Genomic DNA, 22,952 nt, shown 5'->3' with positions numbered 1-22,952 from the left:
TTCCTCCTGAGAGGGCCTGGCCCCTCCTCCTCCCAGCACCTGCCCCCCTCCCCCACTCCTCAAAGTCCACGGGGTCTTGCTCAGGACTGGCCTGGCCGGAGGTGCCTGTCCCTCCCTCCTCGGACGGACGGGGAGGCCCTGGCAGGCTCGGCTGAGCGCCGGGCTCCGTCCATGCTCTCTGGAGGGATGGCTGAGGCCGGAGAGATCCGGGACCACCCAGTCGAGGCCCCTTATTGCTTGAGGGACTGTGTGGGCTCTGGGGAGGGAGGCAGACCCAGGGCCAGGCCGCCCGGGGCGACGTTGGGACTCTGACCCGGCCTATAGGCCCCGGGCGGGCGGGGGCTCGGACCCTGCGCTGCCCAGCGCCGCCCGGAGCTCCTGCCTGGTCACTGCGCATCGCAGGCCTGAGCGGTGACACTCGGCGGTGCCGTGGGTTGGCCGGCCGCCGGCCCTTTGGGAGGGGCCTGGGCTGGCACCAGCTCGTGGGACCAGGGACGCTGGCAGGGAAATGGGAGAGCCTCCCCCCCCCCCGCCCCCCGCCTGGCCCGGCCGCTTCCGCTGCTGACACGTAAGAGGATTAGGGCTCAGAGCCCTGGACAAGGGGCTCTTATTCTCGGGGCTGCTCTTTCATGGGCTCGCAGAGTCCCAAGACAGGAACAAAAGGGAGGAGGGGCCTCCCACCCCTGTCCCTGCAAGCCGGGGCTTTGGGGAGCACAGGGGGCCCCTCCCTGCTTAGGGCTGGGGCCTGGCACCCAGCCATGAGGTCTGCCCAAGGCCGGAGCGCCAGGGCCTGGGGGTGGGGGTGGGGGTGGGGGCCTGCGCCCCCTGCAGGCTGGCACAGGAGATTCCCCCGGGCGGCTGTGGCTCCCAGGGGGATCCCAGAACCCTGAAAGTCGGGATGGAAGGAAGCGTGCAGCCCCAGAGTCCACCTCCACGGGCATTTTTCTAGAGGGAAACTGAGGCCCAGAGAGAGGCCATGACCTGACCAGGGCCACTCCGTGAGGGAGGCCGGAGCTGGAGCTGGAAGGAGGAATGGCGGCCCCGGGGGCTGCCCGCCCGGCCTGGGAGTGGGCCTTGTCCTCCAAAAGGCGCTGAGGCCGACGTCGCCGCCCTGGGCCGGTTTTGCCTGCTCTGGGGTTTCTTTTTTTTCTCTTGTTAATCCTCACCCGAGGACATTTCCCATTGGGTTTAGAGAGCGTGGAAGAGAGAGGGAGAGACAGAGAGAAACATCGCTGTGAGAGAAACACATCGATGGGCTGCCTCCTGCGGGAGCCCTGACCAGGGCCCCGGGCCGGGGAGGAGCCTGCAACCGAGGTGCGTGCCCTTGGCCGGAATCGAGCCCGGCCCTCCTGCCCGCCGGAGGCTCTGTCCCGGAGCACGCCGGCCCGGCATCTAGGGTTTCTCCCGATGGAATCACCGGTCGGTCGGAGCGCTTTGGGCTGAGGCTTCTTCCTCGGGGACAATGGCCGGTGTGACTGTCGGGGTTTGTTCCTCTGATGGACGATAGCCCAGCTTGTCTGTCGCCGACGGGCGGACACTGTCTACCTGTGCCGTCACAAAGGCGCTGCTGTGAGCCCTGGACAAGCGTGTCGCTGAGCCGCCTGCTACGGGACGGGGGGAGGTGCAGACCCGAGGACCGACTCTCAGCTGTGGTGGGATGTGTGTGTGGGGGGGGTTAACACAGGGGTGACGTCGGTGACTTCGTTTAAAGGGGCCGCCGGGGCCCTGGCCGGTTTGGCTCAGTAAAGAGAGCCTTGGCCTGCGGACCAGAGGGTCCCGGGTTCAATTCTGGTTAAGGGCACGTATCCCGGTTGCAGGCTCCTCCCCGGCGGGGGCCCTGGTCGTGCCGGAGGCACCCAATCCGTGTTTCTCTCCGAAAATCAATGGGAAGAGAAAGAAAAGCAGCAACAAGGAGCCCAGCGGGGCTGGCGAGAGGCGGGGGGGGGGGGCAGGTCTGAGGCCAGGAGAGGACTCCAGGCTTCACTCTGAGCAGGAGGGGCCGGGAGTGGGGGGACCTTCCTGAGGGGAGCAGGCTCTGGAGCGGAGAGCCCCCCCCCCCAGCTGGGCCAGAGGGGCCGCCACGGGCTCCAGCGCGGCTTCTCCTGGTCCCGGCGGGTCACCAGGTGCCGGGCGCCGGCTGCCCTCTGCTGGGTGCGCCCGGCCCTGCGCCCGCTGCCACCGGCCTGGGGTTCCGTGGGTCCCCCCAACGCCAGCTCTGGTCCCAGGAGGCGGGGGCGTCAGGCAGCGCTCGGAGGCGACAGTCAACGCGGAGGCAAAGGGGAGCCACAGGCAGACGCCGCCGCGCCGGGAGCGGCCACCGATGTTGGCGACACAGATGGGCACCGAGGCGGGGCGGGGGGCACAGGGGGTGGGGGGGTGTCTCGCACTCCCAGGTGAGAGGTGAGGGCACAGCCCTGGGGGACCCCCCCCCGCCGCCATGTGCTTCCCTCTCCCCCACCAGCCAGCGGGGAGCAGCCCCCCGGGCGGGCGGGGAGGCCCCGTCGCTGTGACCCAGAGAAGCAGCCTCGCCCTGCGCAGCTTCAGGAGCGGACGGTCCCCATCGCCCGGGTCTCCGGTTCCACAGGAAAACGGGGGGGGGGGGGTCCCCTTGCCACCCAGGCCCAGGCCGGCTCCTCTGTCAGCCCTGCCCGCGGGGATCCCGTCAGCACCGCCTCGGGGGGCTCCTGGCTGAGCGCCCCCAGAACCAGGTCACACCATCCATGGATCCGGGCGCGGGCTCCATCCCCAGTGCGGGGTGTACGGGAGGCCGCTGATGGATGATTCTCTCTCCTCATTAATGTTTCTCTCTCCCTCTCCCTTCCTCTCTGAAATCAATAAAAAATATATAAATTTTAAAAGTTAAAAAAAAAAACACACTGAAAAAAACCCCGCTATTGCCTTATATAAATTTCACCTGAACTCCACCCTTCCCCAAATCTTTTTTTTATACATATTTTTATTGATTTCAGAGAGGAAGGGAGAGGGAAAGAGTTAGAAACATCAATGAGAGAGAATCATTGACCGGCTGCCTCCCGCTCGCCCCCTCCTGGGGATTGGGCCCACAACCCGGGCATGTGCCCCTGACGGGAATCGAGCCCGGGACCTTTCGGCCCACAGGCTGACGCTCTACCCACTGAGCCACACCAGCCGGAGCCGCCCTTCCCCAAATCTTAAAAACAGCCCTTCTCACTTGGCGACAGGCCCCAGGCCTGCCCTGTGTGCCGTCTCCCTGGTTGCCAGGAGGCAGTCAGCCTGACTTGGTTGAGTTACAGGTTCTGTGCCTGGTGCGCTGAGGCTGGTTGGGCCGGAACCAAGTCTGTGCAGTGCGCCCAGCGTGAGTGCCCTGGAGACCTGACCGCAGGGCAGGAGTGAGAAGTGTGGGGGAGGGGGAGTCCGCGATGCCAGTGTCAGTGAAGTGACATCTGAGCGAAGACGGGAGGAAGTGGGGTTTTTCCACGTGAGAGATGCTCGCCTGCCCGCGTTAACTTGACGGGCTCGGGACAGAAGTGTGGCCACAATGAGACCTGCCATGCCTTCTGAGAGCGGGTGGGGGTCAGGGCGTGCAGGACGCGTGGGGGACGTGGGGGGCAGGTCACAGCCTATTGATCCCCACGGTGCACGGCTCCCTCCGGCTCCTCCCTGGCTGAGGACCAGGGGGTCAGTCCACTCCGCCCCAAGCAGCTTTGTTTCCAGCTGGTTTGTACAGTGGCCTCAGGGGAGGCGTTGTTTGCAGAGTCTTCAGTGTGAAAACCCTGCTCACGGTCAGCCCTCAGGCCCTTGCAGGTTTGCACAGTCCGGGATCCCCAAGAATGGAGGCCTTTCCCCTAACACACCAGCTCCTTGGGTGTCATGACCGCGCACCCTAATGGGCAGCAGACCCAGGCCTGTGGGTGGGAGACGGCCCCTGAGCCCGGTCCAAATGGGAGGAGGCAGAAGGTGCTGGGGCCCAGGCTCAGGGGGAGGCGGCAGAAGGGAGTGGGCTGTGCTCTGTGCCCAGCCCCGTGCCAGGTGCTCACGGCCCAGATCCGCTCCGATCCTGAGAGGTGTTTCTCTGCTCCCTTCCTTCCCTCCCTCCTTCCTTCCTTTGGGATTTCCTGAGCACCTGTCTGTGCCGGGGGCTGGGGCACAAAGGCAAAGCTCGCACCCCAAGACCTCAGCGCCCAGTGAGAGCGTCATCCAGAAAACGGCTGTGACTGGGGGGTGCAGGGGGAGCCCCGAGGGACTCAGGGGAGGTTCTCCAGGGGAGTTACAGCCGAGCTGGGCCCTGAAGGACGAGGAAGGGCCTTCCAGGTGGAGGGAACTGCATGTGCGAAGGCGGGGAGGCAGGAAAGAGCCCGCTGGTCTGGGAGCTGTGGGAGGGCGATGGGCCCAGGTCCAGGCGATCTGCTGGGTGAGGTTGGGGTCCCAGAACCCACTTCCTGTGCCCTCTGCCTCCCTGACCTCCTGTGCTCCCGGCTGCCTGGCCAGGAAGAGGCCCCGCCCACCTGCCCAAAGGAGGCTTTGGTGCTGGAGAGGGATGAGGAAGGAGGGCCCGCTGCTGTGTATGTTGGGATTGCGTCTCAGAAATCTCCTCTCCTCCTCCTCCTCCTCCTTCTCCTCCGACACCATGGCAACCAGGCGGCAGCTGGGGGAGCCACCTGTGAGCTGGGCGGAGTTGAGGGGGAGGTGGGCGGGGGAGGGCCCTCTGCTCCCCTCTCTGAGCCTCAGTTTTGGCGTCTAGAAAATGGGCACCACAACCCAGTTCTGGCTCCTGTCACCCCAGGTGCTCCAGGAAGTGGAGGCCCAGGCTGGACTCAGGAGGGGGAAGGCCGGGGGGTGGGGCGGGGCTGGGGGGCCCTGCACCGTCCTGCAGCGGGGGGCTCGGCCAGGCGGCGGGAGTCCCTGAGGCACGTGGCCTGCGCTTCCCACCGGGCAGCCCGCCTGGCGCACCCACTGCCCTGTCACCGCCCAGGAGCCCGGGGGAGCGGGAGGCAGGGCCGAGGCACAGACGCAGGGATGGGTCTCCCCGTGAGCCGCGCAGTGAGAGGTAGGGGATCCCCCTGCCCCAGGACCCGGTCAAAACCCCGAAAGGAGGGGCAGGGGGGTCTATTTCCTGAGGCTGCTGCTCCGATCACCAGCCTGGCCTCAGCCAACAGGAACACGTGCCCTCCCCGTTCTGGGGCCGGAATCTGAAATCAGGGTGTGTGTGGGGGGCTGTGCTCCCTCCGAGGGCGCCAGGGGGGGTTCTTCTGGCTGTTCACGTGGCCCCGCCCCCTGTTCACGTGCGCACTTCCGATCACGTGGCCCTGTCCCCTGTTCACGTGCACACTTCCGGCTGTCCACGTGGCCCCGCCCCCTGTTCACGTGCACACTTCCGGCTGTCCACGTGGCCCTGTCCCTTGTTCACGTGCTCACTTCCAGCCGATCACGTGGTCCCTCCAAAACGCTGTGAGCTCCGAGTCTGCGCTGCCTTCCAGCTCCCGGAGGGCTCGGCCTGCGCAGGCGGCCACCAGAGGAGACCCGTCTGCAGAACCGCAGGCGGCACAGGCCTCCAGGCAGCTGGGCGCCACCTGGCCCTCCCTCAGCCTCCCCCTGACCCTGCTGAAGGGGAACAGGTGTGGTTCCCCCAGCCCAGCTGCCTTAGGAGGCGGCAGGTGCGGTCGCCATCTGCTGGCCGGTTCCTGTTACTGCAGAAGGTAGAGGCCTCCCTGCAGCCCAGCCGGTGCCCACGGGGGCCAGCACAGCCAGTGCCCATGGGGTCCAGCCCAGCCGGTGCCCACGGGGGCCAGCACAGCCAGTGCCCACGGGGGCCAGCCCAGCCCAGCCGGTGCCCACGGGGCCCAGCCCAGCCGGTGCCCACGGGGGCCAGCACAGCACACCACACCCTTCCCATTTCACAGTCAGAGCCAGGCCTGGCGCTCCCCTCGGCCGGCAGCTCTGAAAGCGCTGCTGTGAACACAGGTTTGCAGGAAACTGAGGTTCTGCTTTCGGTCTTTTTTTAAAAAAACGATTTTATTGATTTCTACAGAGAGGAAGGGAGGGATAGAGTTAGAAACATTGATGAGAAACATCCATCAGCTGCTGCCTGCACGCCCCATATTGTGGATCGAGCCCGCAAGCAAGGTACATGCCCTTGACTGGAATTGAACCCAGGACCCTTCTTCAGTCCATGCCGGCCCTCTATCCACTGAGCCAAACTGGTTAGGGCTGCTTTTGGTCCTTTTGAGTAGATACCCAGAGATGGCGTTGCTGGACACACAAAGAGACAGAGATGGAAAGAAACAGGGACAGACAGACAGAGAGAGAGATGGATGGATGGAGTGAGATAGGGACAGACAGACAGACAGACGGTTGCTGAGCCTCCGAGAGATGGAGGGAAGGCCCCTGCTCGCTCTGGGCTGCAGGCACCAAGCCAACGAGACTTTCTCCAAACCCGCCAGGCAGCCTGGCTGGAAGGTGCTGGGGTTCCCAGCTCGCTCGCTCGCTCGCTGGTCAAACTATACAAAGGCCTCCCCAGGTCCCGGGGGTGGGGGACAGGGGTCCCAACTGCAATGTGTCATGTGATGGCAAGTCGTTGGCCCAAAGAAAACGGCCCGGAGAAGCCGGCTAGTTCTCACATCAGCACCGCGTCGTCCACTACCTTGTGGTTGAGGTCGGTGTGGGTGCTTCCAGGGGAAGTGCGAGCGGCTCAGGCCTCTGTGCGTGTGGGCGCGTGCACCTGCGCACGTGTGGTGTGAACACGTGTGTGCGCTGCTGTTTGAGGCTCAGAATGAAGGACAGGTGCTGACTCCACCGCCCTCACCAGCACGGGCCTGACAGTTCCCATCAGAATAGCAGCGCCTTCCCGTCTTCACGTTGACGCCCTCATCTGCGCATCCCAACCCCCAGAAGGTGGGCACGGTGACAGGTTTATGTGGAGAGAAACAGCAGCTCAGAGGTCCCTCCAGGGCACAGGCTGGAGTGTGGTGGCCAGGACTTGTATGCAGCCTCTAGGATCGGAGCCCTCTGCTCTTTCGTCCACACGCTGCAGGGACGTCCTGCCAGGCGCTCCGCTCAGAAATAAGAGGGTCCCTGCGTGAGAAAACAGGACGCTTGAGCTAGAATTGAGCTTTGTAGGGAATACACAGACCAAAGCATGGAAAGGACGGGGGATGGAACATACAGAGAAAGAACATGAGAGAAATGCGAGGCACTGAGTAAAGTGTAACTTAGGTGAGATTATGGTCTTAGGAGGGAAGGAGAGGATAAAGCGGAAGTGACACCTGAAGAAATCATGGCTGAGTGCTTCCCAAAACACATCAGGCCACAGACTCAGGAGCTCTGAGAACTCCTGAGCGCTCACTGCCAAACTGGCGGACAATGACGTTAAAGAGAGGATTTTAACAGTAGCCAGCAGAAAAGACACAATTGTGTTAAATGGAGGAAGAAGCACGAGGCTAGAAGACCCTTCAGAGGGAACAGGAAATAAAAATGTTTTTGGATCACTAAGAGGGTCAGGGTTTCTCACCAGCTCACCCACACTCAAAATACACATCAAACGCTCATCAGGCAGAGGGAAACTATCCAGATGAAGTGAGTCAATAAAGGCAGAATAGAGAGTGCCAGAGTAAACGGTAGATACAACTACATAAATATTGACTGTTTTAAATAATATCTTGTGGGATTTAAAACATATATACAATAGACATGATTTAAATAAACAAAAAATGTTGTCAATGAGAACTTACAAATCTGGAATCCAAATTCTTATCTGAGACGGGTGTGGGTGTGGGGGGGGGCGTGGGGGCGGGGAGCACCTCCCTAAATACTGTGCCTACTGCCACCTAGTGGCGGCATACTGTAATTGCAGGGAAAACTCAGGAGTAAAGATTTACAAGGTGTGGTAACTAAAACCCAAAAGTTATCAGTAAGCATGGCAGCCAGGCATCAGGTTGTTCAATCAGTGTTTGTTGAATGACTAGGTCATTGCTATGTTTTCTTCCTGTGTTTCTTTTTAAGGAAAAAATCACACTAAAATAAAAACTGGCATCTGTGCATGATAAAGAATTCAGTCAAACATGCTGAAATCCCAAAGATGGAAGTAAAAACACAACCCCAGTCCCATCAGCCTGAATAACCAATCACATTAGGTGAGCATCATTTCGGACAAATTAGTCTGCAAATACACAAAGAGAAGCCTGGGTAATGAACAGATGGGTAGAGATACTTTAATAAAACCATAACACCCCTAACCGGTTTGGCTCAGTGGATAGAGCATCAGCCTGCGGACTGAAGGGTCCCAGGTTCGATTCCGGTCAAGGGCATGTACCTTGGTTGCGGGCACATCCCCAGTAGGGAGTGTGCAGGAGGCAGCTGATTGATGTTTCTCTCTCATCAATGTTTCTAACTCTCTATGCCTCTCCCTTTCTCTCTGTAAAAAAAAAATCAATAAAATATATTTTAAAAATAAAACCATAACAATCATATTTCAGATACAACTTTAAGTTTAATTTTACTTGCGTTTCACAAAAGAAAAAGAGGAGTGGATGGAATTGCTGAATTCATAGAAATATTTCCTCTAGACAAGAGATACTTCCCCTATATCCCTCTAAGATAAAGAGAGAGAGAGAGAGAGAGAGAGAGAGAGAGAGAGAGAGACTGAGAACATTGAAGCATTGAAGGCTGGAGTCATTATGATTTTCCCCAAGGACGTATTTTCATTTTTGTGTGTACACACTGACTTCTTGCTGTGAGAGATGAGGTCGTTGGCCCAGCCACACGGGCGCAACAGGAAGTTCTGTACCGTTAGTAAATGTCAGCCCTGGACGCTCCCCAGGGCTCCCCTCCCTCCTGGCTGCCCCCTCCCACCGCCAGGACCACCCCCAACCCCTTCTCCCGGGACCCAGAGCCGAGGGGAAAGGAACTCTGGTCTCGCCTCCCCGGCGCCAACACGCACCACGCAAACGGGCTGGGGCTCCCACCACATTTCTTAGCGAGCCTGTCCCCATTGATTTTTTACAGAGAGGAGGGATAGAGAGTTAGAAACATCGATGAGAGAGAAACATCGATCAGCTGCCTCCTGCACACCCCCTACTGAGAATGTGCCCGCAACCAAGGCACATGCCCTTGACCGGAATCGAACCCGGGACCCTTGAGTCCGCAGGCCGACGCTCTGTCCACTGAGCCAAACAGGTTAGGGCTCTTTTTCTTTTTTAATTTCTTTATTGATTAAGGTGTTACGTATGTATCCTTATTCCCCCATTCCCCACCTCCCCGCCCTGTTGTCTGTGCCCATTGGTTATGCATTCCACTGGACTTTTCAATGCCTAGTTCCATGTTTGTTTGTTTTCTGCTTTGTGCCAGGGCGGACCCCCGCCCCTGTCCTTCCCGGATGCAGCCCACGTTTCTAGCACAGCCCGAGCTCGCCCGGGGCGGCGCCACTGCGAGGGCTCCCACGCCGCAGATCCGCAGGTAGGAACTAAACTTGTTGCAGCCGCTGGAGCCGCCGGGCCGAGGGTGCGGCGGGAGAGCGACCGGAAGTGCGTCATCACACGTGCGCCGGAAGCGCCCAGGTCCAGGCGCCTCCTGATTGGCTGCGGTAGGCGCAGGCGGTGTCGCGCGTGCTCCTGGCCCGGGGGCGTGGGTGCTGTGTGCTGCAGTCCCTGCTCGCGTCCGCGGCACTTTTACTTCCCCGTCCAGGACGCTGCTCCGCGAGCGCGGAATGTTCCCCGAGCTCAATAACCTCCTCAATGCCTCCCCGGACCGGGCGGAGCCGGTAACTCGCGCACGGTCGGGAGGGGCGGCCCCTGGAGCCGGGCGGAAGCACGCGTCCCGGGTGCAGGGCCCGCGGACGCGCGGGAAGGACGCTCTGTCCACCGGCCGGCTGTGCCTGGGAGTTGTAGTCCAGGGAGGGCCGACCGGGCTTGGGCTGGACCTCAGGACCCGCGGGAGGCGGGCTTCTGCACCTTCTCGCGGCTTCTCGCAGGCCGTGGGTGCCCGGGAACGTTCTGGGAAGCACGTTCGACGTATGGGCGGACGTGTACCGGGAGCCCTCGGCGTGCTCACCCGCGTGGGGGTCCCGGCGCCCAGGGCAGGTTGCCTGAGAGGAGAGGAGAGTTTGGTTCTCCACCTTCACAGGGCCCAGCTTCTTCCCCGTCCTGCGTGTCCTGGCTCGGGAGCCCCCGCAGGTGGCGGCGATCGCTGCTGCTCTTCCGACGCTTCCCTCTCATGGTGCCTAGAAGCGCGCTTCCCAGCTGCTCTCAGCCAACGCGGGGTTGTGCCGAGGCCACCTTTGGCACCGCAGCCTCGCCACTCTGTTTCCCACTCTTCCCGCCTTCTGGGGCACCTCGAAATTTTTCACCTTTTAGCCCAGGGGGTTACCTCTCCCAGGAACATCCCTGTTTTGTTTCATAACCTTTGTCTTCGTAACGAAATGTCAAGCTCCTCCAGCCAGCCAAGAGGCCATTATGACCCCCTAGTGCCCGGCAAATCAGTTTTCCATAGATCCTTGTGGATTTCATAGCTAACCAGCAGTTCTTGGCTGCCCAGGCCTGCAGGTGGCGCTGGCTACCTCACCAGTGACTTCTGCGCCACCCAAGTGTTCAGCCCAGGGCCCAGCTAGGTAATGAGGATCTCAGTGGGATGACAGCCCTGGGGTAACCCTCAGGAGCTATAGTGTGATCTTTCATGTTTGTTTTGTTTTAAGAAATACATTTTTAAAAATTATTTATCTATTTATTTAATTGTAATTCTTACCCGAGAATATTTTCCCATTGATTTTTAGAGAGAGTGGAAGGGAGGGGGAGAGACAGAGAGAGAGAAACATCAATTGGTTGCCTCCTCCACATGCCCCAACTGGGGCCAGGAATCCAGCCTGCCACTGAGGTAGGTGGTGCCCTTGACCGGAATTGAACCTGGGACCCTTCAGTCTGCCGGCCAAGCAGGCCAACACGCTATCTACCTAGTACTGAGCCAAACAGGCCAGGGCATCTTTCATGTTTCGTAAATGAAAAAAGTCACAACAGCACAGAGGTGGTGTGTCTAATCCCCCTTGATCTTTTTAAAAAAATTTTTTTTAAAAATATATTTTATTGATTTTTTTTTTTTACAGAGAGGAAGGGAGAAGGATAGAGAGTTAGAAACATCGATGAGAGAGAAATATCGATCAGCTGCCTCCTGCACACCCCCAACTGGGGATGTGCCCGCAACCAAGGTACATACCCTTGACCGGAATCGAACCCAGGATCCTTGAGTCCGCAGGCCGACGCTCTATCCACTGAGCCAAACCAGTCAGGGCGATCCCCCTTGATCTTGACCTTCCCTTTCACTGACAAGGAACTCGAGGTGGCTGGGTCAGGGCAGCCAGGCGTTGCAGAGATGGCCATCCTGAGAGGTCTTCCCAGGGCTCCGTGGCCAGAGCTCTGCCTGAAGCAGCGTCCAGGGCCGTTGGACACTGAGGTCTGTCAACACCACGCCTTCCCTCCTCCCACCCTCTAGGACGGACTCGGCATCAGAGTTAGAAGTAGGGAGGAAGCTGGAGCAGAAGTTTTTGAAGTTCCCTGCCAGTGTTGGCAGGCTGTGATTTTTGTTGGATTCTGATGGTAGACGCTTCCTTTGTTCAGTATCTCATTCCCCCAAGACTAGTCCCTGAGTTACTGGGTGAGGAGTGAGGAAGAGGAGGGATTTATTCTCTGTTTTGCTTCGGGAAAATGGAAGCCGAGATATGCTTGCCCATAATGAGTGACTTAATACTGATCACTTTAATTGTTGTTTTTTCCCACAATTTTTACTTCCTTTTTGATAATCCTAGTGCATATGTATCACACACATATGTATTACACACATATGTGTTACATACATACATACACACATACTCTGCAGATGTATACAGCCAGCCGCCCTCTGTCCAGGGATCTGACTCACCTTTTTGTGTTCCTCTTACTTTCCAGGGGAAACTGACTCTGCTCTGTGATGCTAAGACCGATGGCAGTTTCCTTGTGCACCACTTTCTCTCCTTCTACCTCAAAGGTAGGGGACCCATTGAGGCGACTGAGAAAGAAACCTGAGGCAGAAAGCATTTAGAGAAGCCTGTTTCAGGAAGAAATGGGACTCGTCGGGTGTCTGGGTGGCCAGGTGGCTCTTCATTAGAATTAATTACGTGCAGTGAGGTGGCTAGAGCTTCTTTGCGTTTCCTTTATATCGTCTCGGATATAGGACCATTCTTAAAAGTTAATTATAAGGGCAGTGACGTTGTTAAGATAAATTTGTTTTGTTTACTTTATACATAATAAGTAAAATTACATATTACAGGGCACATATGTAATACCTTAGTAAAGAAAAAAAGTTAATTGTACTCCTGTACACTGACAGCAAACAGAAAAATAAAAATTTTTAAAGACCACAATGTATTAACACTAGAGGGAAAGAAGGTACCCAGTAATACATCTAACAGAAGTACATCTCAGAATCAATTGTAAAAGGTACAATCATTAAATATTTCAAAAATCGCATCTTAGAATCAAACTTGGTATTTTAGGTTGCAAGGCCCCTGAGTCTCTTAAGACCTGCCTTAGTGCTTCAGTTTCCAGAGGTGTGGAGGAGAGGAGAGCGACTGTGAATAGAGACGTTGTTGAGATAAACTTGTTTTGTTTTCCAGCTAACTGTAAGGTGTGTTTTGTGGCACTCATTCAGTCCTTCAGTCACTACAATATCGTGGGACAGAAGCTGGTAAGTATCTTAGACTCGGTGGTGAGGTCCCTGAGTGAGTGTGTGTGCCACGCACGTGTGAGTGCTCTGAGGTTGTAGAGAACTTGGCAAAAGGGGGACTAAGGAAATCGTGGGCTCCGGAGCCCTTTGTCTGAAGGGGTTAGACAGCATCTCCCGTGTTTTATTAATTTAGAGTTTATAGACCCAGGTCTGTTGTTAATTAACCAAACGCATCTCTACCGATTCTGGACCAGTTACGGTTTCCCCTTTCTCCGTGTGGGCTTTCGTCTTGGCCCCGCTGGGTTGGCAATCACAGCTTGGTCTGCCACCAAGCGGAGTGGCTCCCACTGTCTCTCCCTCAGTCTAGGGCTTAGGACCCAGGTGGGGATGGGCACTTTGTCACCTGCACCTCCTCTCATCAGATAAAGGCAGGGAAGCGTATGACGGCGGAGGCTGCTCATGGACCGGGTGAGGGGTTTGGTTTTGATAGGCCAGGCTCACACAGGGAGAGAACCGGGTCATCCTTAGCAGTGATCTTCCTGATGCAGGGAAACAGGTGGGAGGGGGAGAGCAGGGTGGCTCTTTCTCCCTCGGTGCAGACAGGAAGACGTGCCCGTTAGACGTCAGCGTGAGCTCGGGGGCAGTCAGGGCAGGAACACACGCTGCGTTCCAGGCCTGAGGCACGGCTCCCTCTGGCCTGGGCATCGGGCTTTCTGGAGGAGAAGGCTGTCTCACTCCAGATGCGCTGCTTTTCCCGCTTCCTTGGCCTCACCCCAACACGGCAGGGGGGGTGCGCAGCCTCGAGGGAGCTGTCACTCTCCGCACTTCACGCCCTCTTGGTGGGTGACTGCACTTCCACGAGCAGAATGGCCGTGAGCAAGAGCACGGGCTGTTGGAGCTGATGGTGGGCAGAGGGGAGGACACGAGTGGGTGAAGGAGCCATGGAGACCGGGCCCAGGGCGTGTCCCCGTTCCCGCACAGCGAGGGCAGTGTGTCACCGTCCCTGGCGCTCTGCTGAATGCTGACTCGGGCTCTGTCCCCGAAATTTCTGGTTCTGGAGGTCTGGAGTGGGACTCGGGGATCTGCCTTTTAAGCAGCTGTCTTGAGGTTCTTAATTGGGTGGTTCATGAAGAATCCTATTTAACAAGTTTTGATTGCAGTGATGGGCAACCTTTTGAGCTTGGTGTGTCAAACTTCGCCAAAAAACTGAGCATAACTCGGGTAGTGTGTCACTTTGAGGAAAAAACTAACTTCAAGACTCTAGTCGCAAATGTTTCATCCTCAGGAGCAGCAAATGTTTCATCCTCGGCATGCGGCCGCGTGTCATCAGAAATGGCTATGCGTGTCAGTGCTGACACGCGTGTCATAGGTTCACCATCACTGGATTAGAGCAAGGGTCAGCAAACTCCTGCCTGCGCCCCGGTGTTTTGTAAATAAAGTTTTATTAGAACACAGCCACACCCATTTGCTGATGAATTGTCTATGGCTGCTTTCGCTCTACAATAGCAGAGTTGAGTAGTTGCTACAGAGACTATCATTCTCCCACCCTCTTACTATTATTATTTACTACTTTTAAATGTGCCTAGTTTTATAAACACATGCATTTAAAAAGGCATCTTTATCACTATTGCAAATTAACATCTGTTTTGGGTAATCATAAAAATAAATATAGAAACAAAAGATGCACTTTTTTTTTTTTTAAAGTGACAACCCATGTAAGTGCACCTCTGAAAACCGAATGGGAATTGTGGGTGGGAACACCCAGGGGAGAGGAGACACGGGCCCAGGGAGGGTGGACAGGTGCACGTCTGCAGGGTTTGTGGGGGCCGTGCCCTCCTGAGACTTGAGGTGAGCCCTGGGGTTCCCCTGGGGTTCCCCTGGGGTTCCTCACTCTCCTCCTGGTTGTGCCCAGGGTGTCAGCCTGACCACGGCGCGGGAGCGCGGGCAGCTCGTCTTCCTCGAGGGCCTCCGGTCCGCGGTGGACACCTTCCGGGCCGACGGGGAGGCACGCCCCCTGCAGTTCCTCAGGTCGGTCCGCCGCAGCCCGGCCCCCGGGCACCGCTGGTGGGGCCAGCCCAGCGTTGCCGTTGCCTCCCCCTCGGTGTGTGGGAGGTCAGAGTGGCTTCGGGTCAGACACGTCCCTGCTGTGGCGGCGTTCCTGGGCCGGGTGGTGGGCGGCTGTCCCCAAAGCTGTTGTCTGCCGGGAATCTGGTGACCGGCTCTGTTTCTGGGGAATGGCCGCCGAGGGAGTCTCGGGAGGTGGCGTGTCTGGGGCAGCTCCTTCAGAAACAGGCGCATGTTACACTCCAGCCGCCCTGAGACCAGAGCCCCTCGCACCAGGACCCTGAGTTGCTGTTTAGTTTTTTGTGCTCAATTAGGACCTGCCTCGAGGGCTGCGCCCCCTGCCCAGCCACGGGAACCTTCCGGGCCTAACCGCGGGTCCGAGGCATGTGCTCCTCTGGGGCCTGGGGGCTGTTTGCTTTTGTGTCTGCAGTTGGCAGCCCAGTGCCGGGTGCCAGGGGCCTCGAGGAGGATTTGTGTTGAAGCACAACTCACTGCTCGCTCGCCTTTCCTGGCCGACCACCCTGACGCCCTGGGGCCGAGGACTGGGATCAGCCCTCTGCCTCCCCCGCCCTCCCTGTGATGCTGCTCCGTCCAAGACGCACGCTGTGGACAGTGAACTCCGCTGACTTCTGCCTCATGTCCAGGGAGGCCAAGGCCGGCAGCCTGCAGCCGCTGTACGAGTTCGTGCGGGACGCCCTGAAGCCCGTGGACGAGGAGGAGGCTGCCTGGAGGCGCCCGGTGCTGCTGGTGGACGACCTCAGTGTGCTGCTGAGCCTGGGCGTGGGGGCGGTGGCCGTGCTGGACTTTGTCCACTACTGCAGAGCCTGCGTGTGCTGCCGGCTGCAGGTACGCGGGCCGGGCAGGCCCAGGTCTGTCGTCTCTCCACTCGCTCCCCGTGCTTGCCGTTGCTAAAGGGGTGGCGAGCGCTGTCTCCCGTGGGCTGGTCGTGTGGTGCTGCGAGGCCCAGCCCTGTGTCCTGGGCAGTCACTGTCCCTCTGGGTGAGGCTATCGATCAGTTGAGATAATGGGTAAAAATTGCTTTAAAAATTGTGAGGTGCAGGGTAAGTGTAGGTTGTAACCTTTATTGTCAAGTTATTAGGCAAAACTAGAGACTTTACCATAATAGAGATTTTATTTTCTGTTAATCCTCACCCGAGGATATTTTTCCATTGCCTTTTAGGAGTGGAAGGGAGAGGGAGAGACAGAAACATTGATTTGAGAGAGAGACATGGATGGGTTGCCTCCTGCACGTGCCCAGACCAGGGCCTGGGCACCTGCAGCCGAGGTACATGCCCTTGACAGTGGGAGCCGGGACCCTCCGTCCGCCGGCCGTGCTTGGTTTCAGGTGACTTGAGCTGGAAGTGCAGGTTGGATGTGCTGGTGACCGGATGTCCAGTGGGTGATTGGAGCCCAGGCAGGGGCCCTCCCGCAAAGGGCCTGTTCGCGCGGTGGCGGTGGAGGCCGACCTGGGAGAGGGCGTGCGGCCCGATCCTGGTGTCCCTGCCGTCAGGAGAGGCTCCCGTCTGTGTCTGTTGCAGGGAAACATAGTGGCCCTTGTGCACGCCAGCGGGGACGCCGAGGACGAGGAGAGCGACCTCCTGCTGAACGGCCTCAGTCACCAGAGCCATCTGGTCCTGCGGGCCGAGGGCCTGGCCACCGGCTTCTGCAGGGACGTGCATGGGCAGGTGCGCAGGGCGGGCCAGCATCCTGCTGGGTGATGGGCCGCTGGCGTCTGTGCCTGCGTCCGGACCTCACGTGGGAAAGTGTTCTTTTAAACTCGGGACCTGGGCGGCTTTCCCTGAGGCTGGGCTGCCGCCCGCTGCTGCCCCTGCACAGTGCCGGGGGGAGGCTCAGGCGGAGAGCGGGGCTGCGCCGAGGGAGGCCAGGCTCATCCCAGGCTGCCATGCTTCTGCGCCTTCTGAGTCACCCCAGCCCCACCTCCAGGCTAACTTCCTGTGGCCACTCTTGCCCAGGGACACTCAGAGGCGAGTGTGGCGTCTAAAGCAGCACAGCCATGCTGAGCGGCGGTGCCCGCGGTGGCGTGAGAGGTTCTGCCGGGCGCTGGGGCCTGGCTCTGAAGGCGCAGGACGCTCAGCCGAGACGTCACCCGGACAGGCGGAGCCTTCCCGGGCCTCTGAGTGGAGCGTTCACGTTCTAAGCGCGGCAGCACGTGCTGACCGTGGAGAGAGCAGGATGAAGGGCCCACAGACAGAGCGGGGGCCCTGGTGCCTGCCTTCCCGTGGGGAGCACGTGTCACTGTCGTAATGGAGGCCCCTTGACTCTCAGCTGTGACAGCCTTGCGGTGGGAGTCGTCTCATACCAGCATGGCACACGTGCCCGTGATCTCAGAGGCCGAGGTCACGGAGGAGCTGGGAGGTCACGGAGGAGCTGGGAGGTCACGGTGGGGCAGGTACTGGGCGGGGCCTCTCATTCTCTCCTGTCCCGCAGCTGAGGGTCCTCTGGCGGACACCATCGCCGCCCGCCCCGCGGGGTCGGAGCCTCACTTTCCAGTACAAGATCCAGGACAAGAGCGTGTCCTTTTTCGCCAAAGGAATGTCGCCAGCGGTTCTGTGACCCGAAGGGCAGACGGAGCCCCCGGGCGGTTTCGGACACGGAGGGTGAAGCATCTCTGCCTTCGCAGCCGTGTTCCCGGCTGGACTGCGCCCAGGGATGAGCGGACTGTGGCGTGTGCCCTTGTCCCATGTTCAGCAGACACGTCAGGAACCCACCCTGCTCTGCCGAGACGTGGGAGCTGGGTGAAGGGGTCCTCTGGAGCTTCCGTGGAACTCGTCAGCCGGCCGTTAGCTGTGCCTTGGAGCCAGAGTGCTGGCAGGGACAGTCCCGTCCCGATGGCGGGCATCCTCGGTGACAGACGAGGTCGTCCTGGCTGCCATAGAGTGCGCCCCAGGCGCCCCACATCCTGGCTCCGTGTGCATCTCACCCAGTTTTCACCTTGACTTGCAAAGGTCCTTTCCCTAAGCCCAGCGAGGAAGCGGCTTAGGAAGCGGCTTAGCGAGGCGTGGAGGCCCGAGGAGGCCACACTGGCTGACCCAGCCTCCTGGGAAGGGGAGGGGCTCCACCTGGATCTGTGGGGCCTAGGGAAGGGCACCTGCTGAGGGGAGGTGCTGCGGGGAACGGGTGGAGAGAACAGGACTAGCCACGAAACCAGTTCAGGTAGCAGGAAGCCCACAGGCTGCCCCCAGGAGAGCAGAGGTCCCCTCGGCTGGTGGTGTGGGTGCAGGAGCAGAGGTCCCCTCGGCTGGTGGTGTGGGTGCAGGAGCAGAGGTCCCCTCGGCTGGTGGTGTGGGTGCAGGAGCAGAGGCTGGGTGAGAATTGGTGATTCGGGGAAGCCGTGCCATTGGAAGGGCCTCGGAGTGCTTCTGTTCTGTCTCTGAGGGCATCGTAGCTCCCAGGATTCAGAAATGTCTTTTCCTTCTTTACTGCAGGGAAGGGGCTGTCTCTTTCTGGCTTAAGACAGTTCTGTAAGTGTACCCTCCCTTGTGACTCGTTTCGAACTCGTTACAGTCGTGCTTTGTCTCCGTGCTGGTCGCTAAAGAGCGCGGCAGCACTTGCTGAGAAGGTCACGCTCTTCACGTGCTGACTTATTTACAAGTGAAGGTTCTAAAGTGGAGCCTCGTCCCGTTCCCCTTTCTAGGTGTTGGAAGGTTAGTGTGTCTGCTCAGGAGCCTTTAGTTTTTATGTTGATTTTAGAGAGAGAGACATCGGCTTGTTCCACTTAGCTATGCGTTGGTTGATTCTTGTTTGTGCCCTGACTGGGGATCGAACTCACACCTTGGTCTATCGGGACAGTGTTCTCACCCACTGAACTACCTGGCCGGGGCCTCAGGAATCTATTGAAAGGGTATTGTGCCCGCCCTAGCCGGTTTGGCTCAGTGGATAGAGGTTTGGCCTGCGGACTGAAGGGTCCCAGGTTTGATTCTGGCCAAGGGCACATGCCCAGGTTGTGGGCTCCATCCCCCGTAGGGGGCACGAAGGAGGCAGCCGATCATTGATTCTTGATGTTTCTATGTTTCCCTCTCCCTCTCTGAAATCAATAAAAAAATATTTTTAAAAACAAGGGTTATTGTGCCCACTTATCCAGATGACTTTCACCAGCACTTTGTCAAGTTCTATAAAGTGTTCCTCAGAGACTTTTCCTCATTTTTTAAAACTGGTTGTATAATTTTTTATTATTAGGTTTTTAAATCTTTATTGTTGCAAGTATTACATATGCCCCCTTCCCCTCCCATTAATCTCCTCTAGCCCACCCCGGTCGTGTAATTTTATTAAAACTAATGCAGAAATCGATTTAATACCCTCTCAGATGTTTTTTAGTTATTGGAAAAGGACTTACCTGATTTTATTGATTTTTTTTAAATGGTATTTTTGACATAGTAATGAGTTGACTTTTTAAAAAATTTTTCTAAACTTCTAATGATTTTCAGATTGAGACTCTTGAATTTGTTAGATATTTCCCCCTTTTTATATATCGTTAACATCTGCAAATAATGGTACACACCTTGCTTATTCCTCCCTTGAGACTTTAGTCAGCACTTTGCAATTTGTGAAATGAGAGTGTTGTGTAGGCATTTGCTGTCCAGTTTCTGTTTTTAAGGGAATAGGAGGCATTTTCCTATAATACTTAATTTTAAAATATATTATTAGTTTAAAAAATGAGCTTGAAGAAGGAAAGGAGAAAGAAATGTTCCTCCTCAACTCCTATCCCCCCTTTTTTAAAATATATTTTTATTGATGTCAGAGAGGAAGGGAGAGGGAGAGAGAGATAGAAACATCAATGATGAGAGAGAATCACTGATCGGCTGCCTCCTGCATGCCCCACACTGGAGATCGATCCCACAAACTGGACATGTACTCTTGGTTCATAGGTCAACGCTCAACCACTGAGCCACACCCTTTTTAAAAAGGGCTTGACCAGTAATCATGACTCCTGTGGACTTTCTCGGCTTCCTTGAGGTTACGGCACTTTTTCCGGTTATGGGTGTGCTGGCCGTGGTAACACCTCTCTGGTGTATGACCCTTGAATTCCTCCTGCAGTCTTGTCTTACTAGTACTTGTTACATTTTCTATAAGTTGCTCTTTGTTAGGCTTAAGATTTTAAAATTAATATTTATTTTTTAGATTGATTTATTATGGTAGTATGCCATCTATAGTTGTGAGCAAAGATGGCCTCTAATTATTTTTGTCTGTATTCGTCCAGTCAGGTTTGAACATGAAAATAATACATGCCACATAAGCAATATTGAGGAACTTGCTGCCTTTTATATGCTCTGAAAGTCTTAGTGCTTTTTATTCCAAGTTAGGCCTCGCATTGGTCAAGGTCAGGCAAGTTTTTGGAATTTTGTCTTTGTTATTGGTCTATATGGTTTTCTTTATTGTCAGTTTTAGTACTATTTATTTTTCAAATACTTATCTTTTCTATTTGTTTTCCTGAAAAAGTGTCCAGAATATATAACTCACAATTTAAGAAGACAACCAGTTAAAAAGTGAGCAAAAGATTGGCATAGACATCTTATCAAAGCAGACATAGGAATGGCCAACATGCACATGAACACATAAGACCTAACGTAGCCCTGGCTGGCTTGGCTCAGTGGGTAAGCGTCGGCCTTCGGACTGAAGGGTCCTGGGTTTGATTCTGGTTAAGGGCACATGCCGGGGTTGCGGGCTCCATCCCCAGTGTGGGGCGAGCGGGAGGCAGCCGATCCATGATTCTCATCATTGATGTTTCTATCTCTCCCTTCCCCTCTCTGAAATCAATAAAAATATACTTTTTAAAAAAGATACCTAACATAACTAGCCATTAGGGATGTTCCTTTTAGAGAATGTTCCTTAATGACAACACAGTTTAGCTAGAATTCAGTAACAGTTACAAAATCAGACCATTCCTATAGGTTTGGAAAGAATTCAGTAACAGTTACAAAATCAGACCATTCCTATAGGTTTGGAACTGTGCTTCAGTGAGCAAAGGGTCAATGGGAGAAACTGGATAACAAAAATCACTTCATGCTCCTAAAATGGCTACAAAAAAACGACATGCCCCAGCAGGTTTGGCTCAGTGGATAGACAAACCTGGATCTACGCCTCGCTCCTCAGGTGACCAGGGTCTGTCAAATCATGTCTGAACCTCCTCAGCCAGCACACGCACAGGAGAAAGTGCCGGAACCTCCAGGAAGCCGAGATGGGGCGGAAACAGCGCCATCTCACCTGGCTGCTATGGCTGAGGGGAGCTTTTATTAGAGCGCCGAGCACGGGACCTACACAACCCAAGTGCTCAGTAAAGAGTTTACCCAGATCTCTGGCCCAAGTGGCTCAGTGGATAGAGCATCGGCCTGCGAACTGAAGGGTCCTGGGCTCGATTCCGGTCAAGGACACATGCTGGGGTGGTGGGCTCCAGTAGGGGGTGTGCAGGAGGCAGCCGGTCAATGATTCTCTCCCTCTCTGAAATCAATAAAAATTATTTTTAAAAAGAATGCTACTGTGCTTTGGAATCGAGGCATTTTACATTGTTCACCTGGATCTTAATTTCGTTCCGAAAGCGCCGAGGTCAGTGTTGTTGGCTGCATCCTGAACCTGACTCCTAAGGTGGGGTCCCTGAAGCTCAGTATCCCCGGCACCAGCAGCGGCTGCTGGGACCAGAATGCAGAGCCACGGAGTTTGCCGGAAGCAGCCCTGTCCAGCTGCTCGCGTCGCCAGCTGCTATCACCAGTGAGCGTGAGCACTAGTGCACGCGACGGCAAAGACCGACCCGAATCGCCACGAGTGACCCACCCTCCGTGTCCACGGCTGCGGTGCCTGGGCAGTGGGTTGGAACCCAGAGTCCTGCGTCCCAGGCTGTGGCCACCATGTCAGTTACCGGAGTCACCTTGCACAAATCTCTCCCCTCTCAACATGTTCTTACTGTGAACTAGACCCAGCCCCTGTTTTTCAGGATTTTCATGGTTGTCCCAGTGTAGAAGCTTACGTACAGGGAATTATGACTTCTTTTTTAAGTGTTTTTTTAATTTTAATTTAATTTTTAAAAATATATTTTATTGATTTTTTTACAGAGAGGAAGGGAGAGGGATAGAGAGTTAGAAAAATCGATGCGAGAGAAACACCAATCAGCTGCCTCCTGCACACCCCCCATTGGGGATGTGCCTGCAACCAAGGTACATGCCCTTGACGGGAATCGAACCTGAGACCCTTCAGTCCGCAGGCTGCTCTATCCACTGAGCCACACCGGTTAGGGCTAAGTGTGTTTTTTTTTAATATTTTATTTCAGAGAGGAAGAGAGAAACATCAATGATGAAAGGGAATCATTGATTGGCTGCCTCTTGCACATTGGACTGAGCCTGCAACCCAGGCATGTACCCTTGACTAAATCGTACCTGGGACACTTCGGTCCACAGGCTGACGCTCTGCTCTATCCACTGAGTCAAACCAGCTAGGGCTAAATATGTTTTTATTGATTTAAGAGAGAGGGGGAGAGGGATAGAAACATCAATGTTGAGAGAATCATGGATTGGCTGCCTCCTGCATGCCCCCCCACTGGGGATCCAGCCTGCAACCCGGGTGTGCGCCCTGCTGTGATCTGGGTTGATGCTCAACCACTGAGCCACACCAGCCAGGCACTTCTTGACAAACTCTTAAGTTCCATGTTGTTTAAGATTTTGAATTCTTCCATGGTAAGCAACTTGAAGTACGGTTGAGCTTTGTTAAGCTTCTATAGATGAAAAAGCCTAAGTGTCCGTTGGACTGTCCCACGGCTAGCTATGACGTGCACCGACTACCAGGGGGCCGATGCTCAACCTAGGAGCTGCTGAGCTGCGTGACTTGGCAGCTGGGCCCGAGAGGAGGGAGCCCGAGTCCAGGGTGAGTCACCGGAGAACCTCCCTCTTGCAATCCGGGACCCCTTGGGGGGGTGTCCGAGAGCTTTCGCCTGATCCCCACAGGCTGGGCCGAGGGATCTATCTGCACCGGCCTCGTGATGAGAAGGAACTTGGAGATGCCCCACATGGCAGCAGGCGGGAGCGAGGAAGGGAGACAGCGGGTAAGCGTTAACAGGACTGCGCACGCTCCCGAGGGAAGGTGGAAACAGCAGTGACTTCCGCTGACTACGGCACCTCTGCTCCTGTTTACCCAGGAAGTCTCCAGACCGCGGTGTCCAGGCCGCCCACACCCCCTCCCCGGCCCTCCCCGACGGGGCGCCGGCGGCCGCCAGGGGGCGC

General features: G+C 56.5%; 1 protein-coding gene across 1 annotated transcript; it reads left to right on the top strand.

Annotated features, from left to right (window-relative positions):
• Window positions 1–9,598: 9,598 nt before the first annotated feature.
• ELP6 (elongator acetyltransferase complex subunit 6) lies at window positions 9,599–21,215 on the top strand. The gene is made up of 7 exons (XM_008155933.3): window positions 9,599–9,733; window positions 11,907–11,985; window positions 12,614–12,684; window positions 14,576–14,691; window positions 15,372–15,573; window positions 16,266–16,412; window positions 17,176–21,215. The coding sequence occupies exons 1-7, from the start codon at window positions 9,680–9,682 to the stop codon at window positions 17,299–17,301; spliced, it is 795 nt and encodes a 264-aa protein (XP_008154155.2). The 5' UTR covers window positions 9,599–9,679; the 3' UTR covers window positions 17,302–21,215.
• The last annotated feature ends 1,737 nt before the right edge of the window (window positions 21,216–22,952 follow it).

This window comes from Eptesicus fuscus, chromosome 18 (assembly GCF_027574615.1).
Source record: "Eptesicus fuscus isolate TK198812 chromosome 18, DD_ASM_mEF_20220401, whole genome shotgun sequence".
Lineage (NCBI taxonomy): Eukaryota > Metazoa > Chordata > Mammalia > Chiroptera > Vespertilionidae > Eptesicus > Eptesicus fuscus.
This window is presented reverse-complemented; position numbering and strand designations above follow the sequence as displayed.

Excerpts from the sequence above, each read along its gene's own strand:
- ELP6 (XM_008155933.3), top strand. The coding sequence starts at position 9,680 with ATGTTCCCCGAGCTCAATAACCTCCTCAATGCCTCCCCGGACCGGGCG. Across the intron at positions 11,986-12,613 it reads TCTCTCCTTCTACCTCAAAG|CTAACTGTAAGGTGTGTTTT; the intron begins GTAGGGGACCCA and ends TTTGTTTTCCAG. Across the intron at positions 15,574-16,265 it reads GCGTGTGCTGCCGGCTGCAG|GGAAACATAGTGGCCCTTGT; the intron begins GTACGCGGGCCG and ends TGTCTGTTGCAG.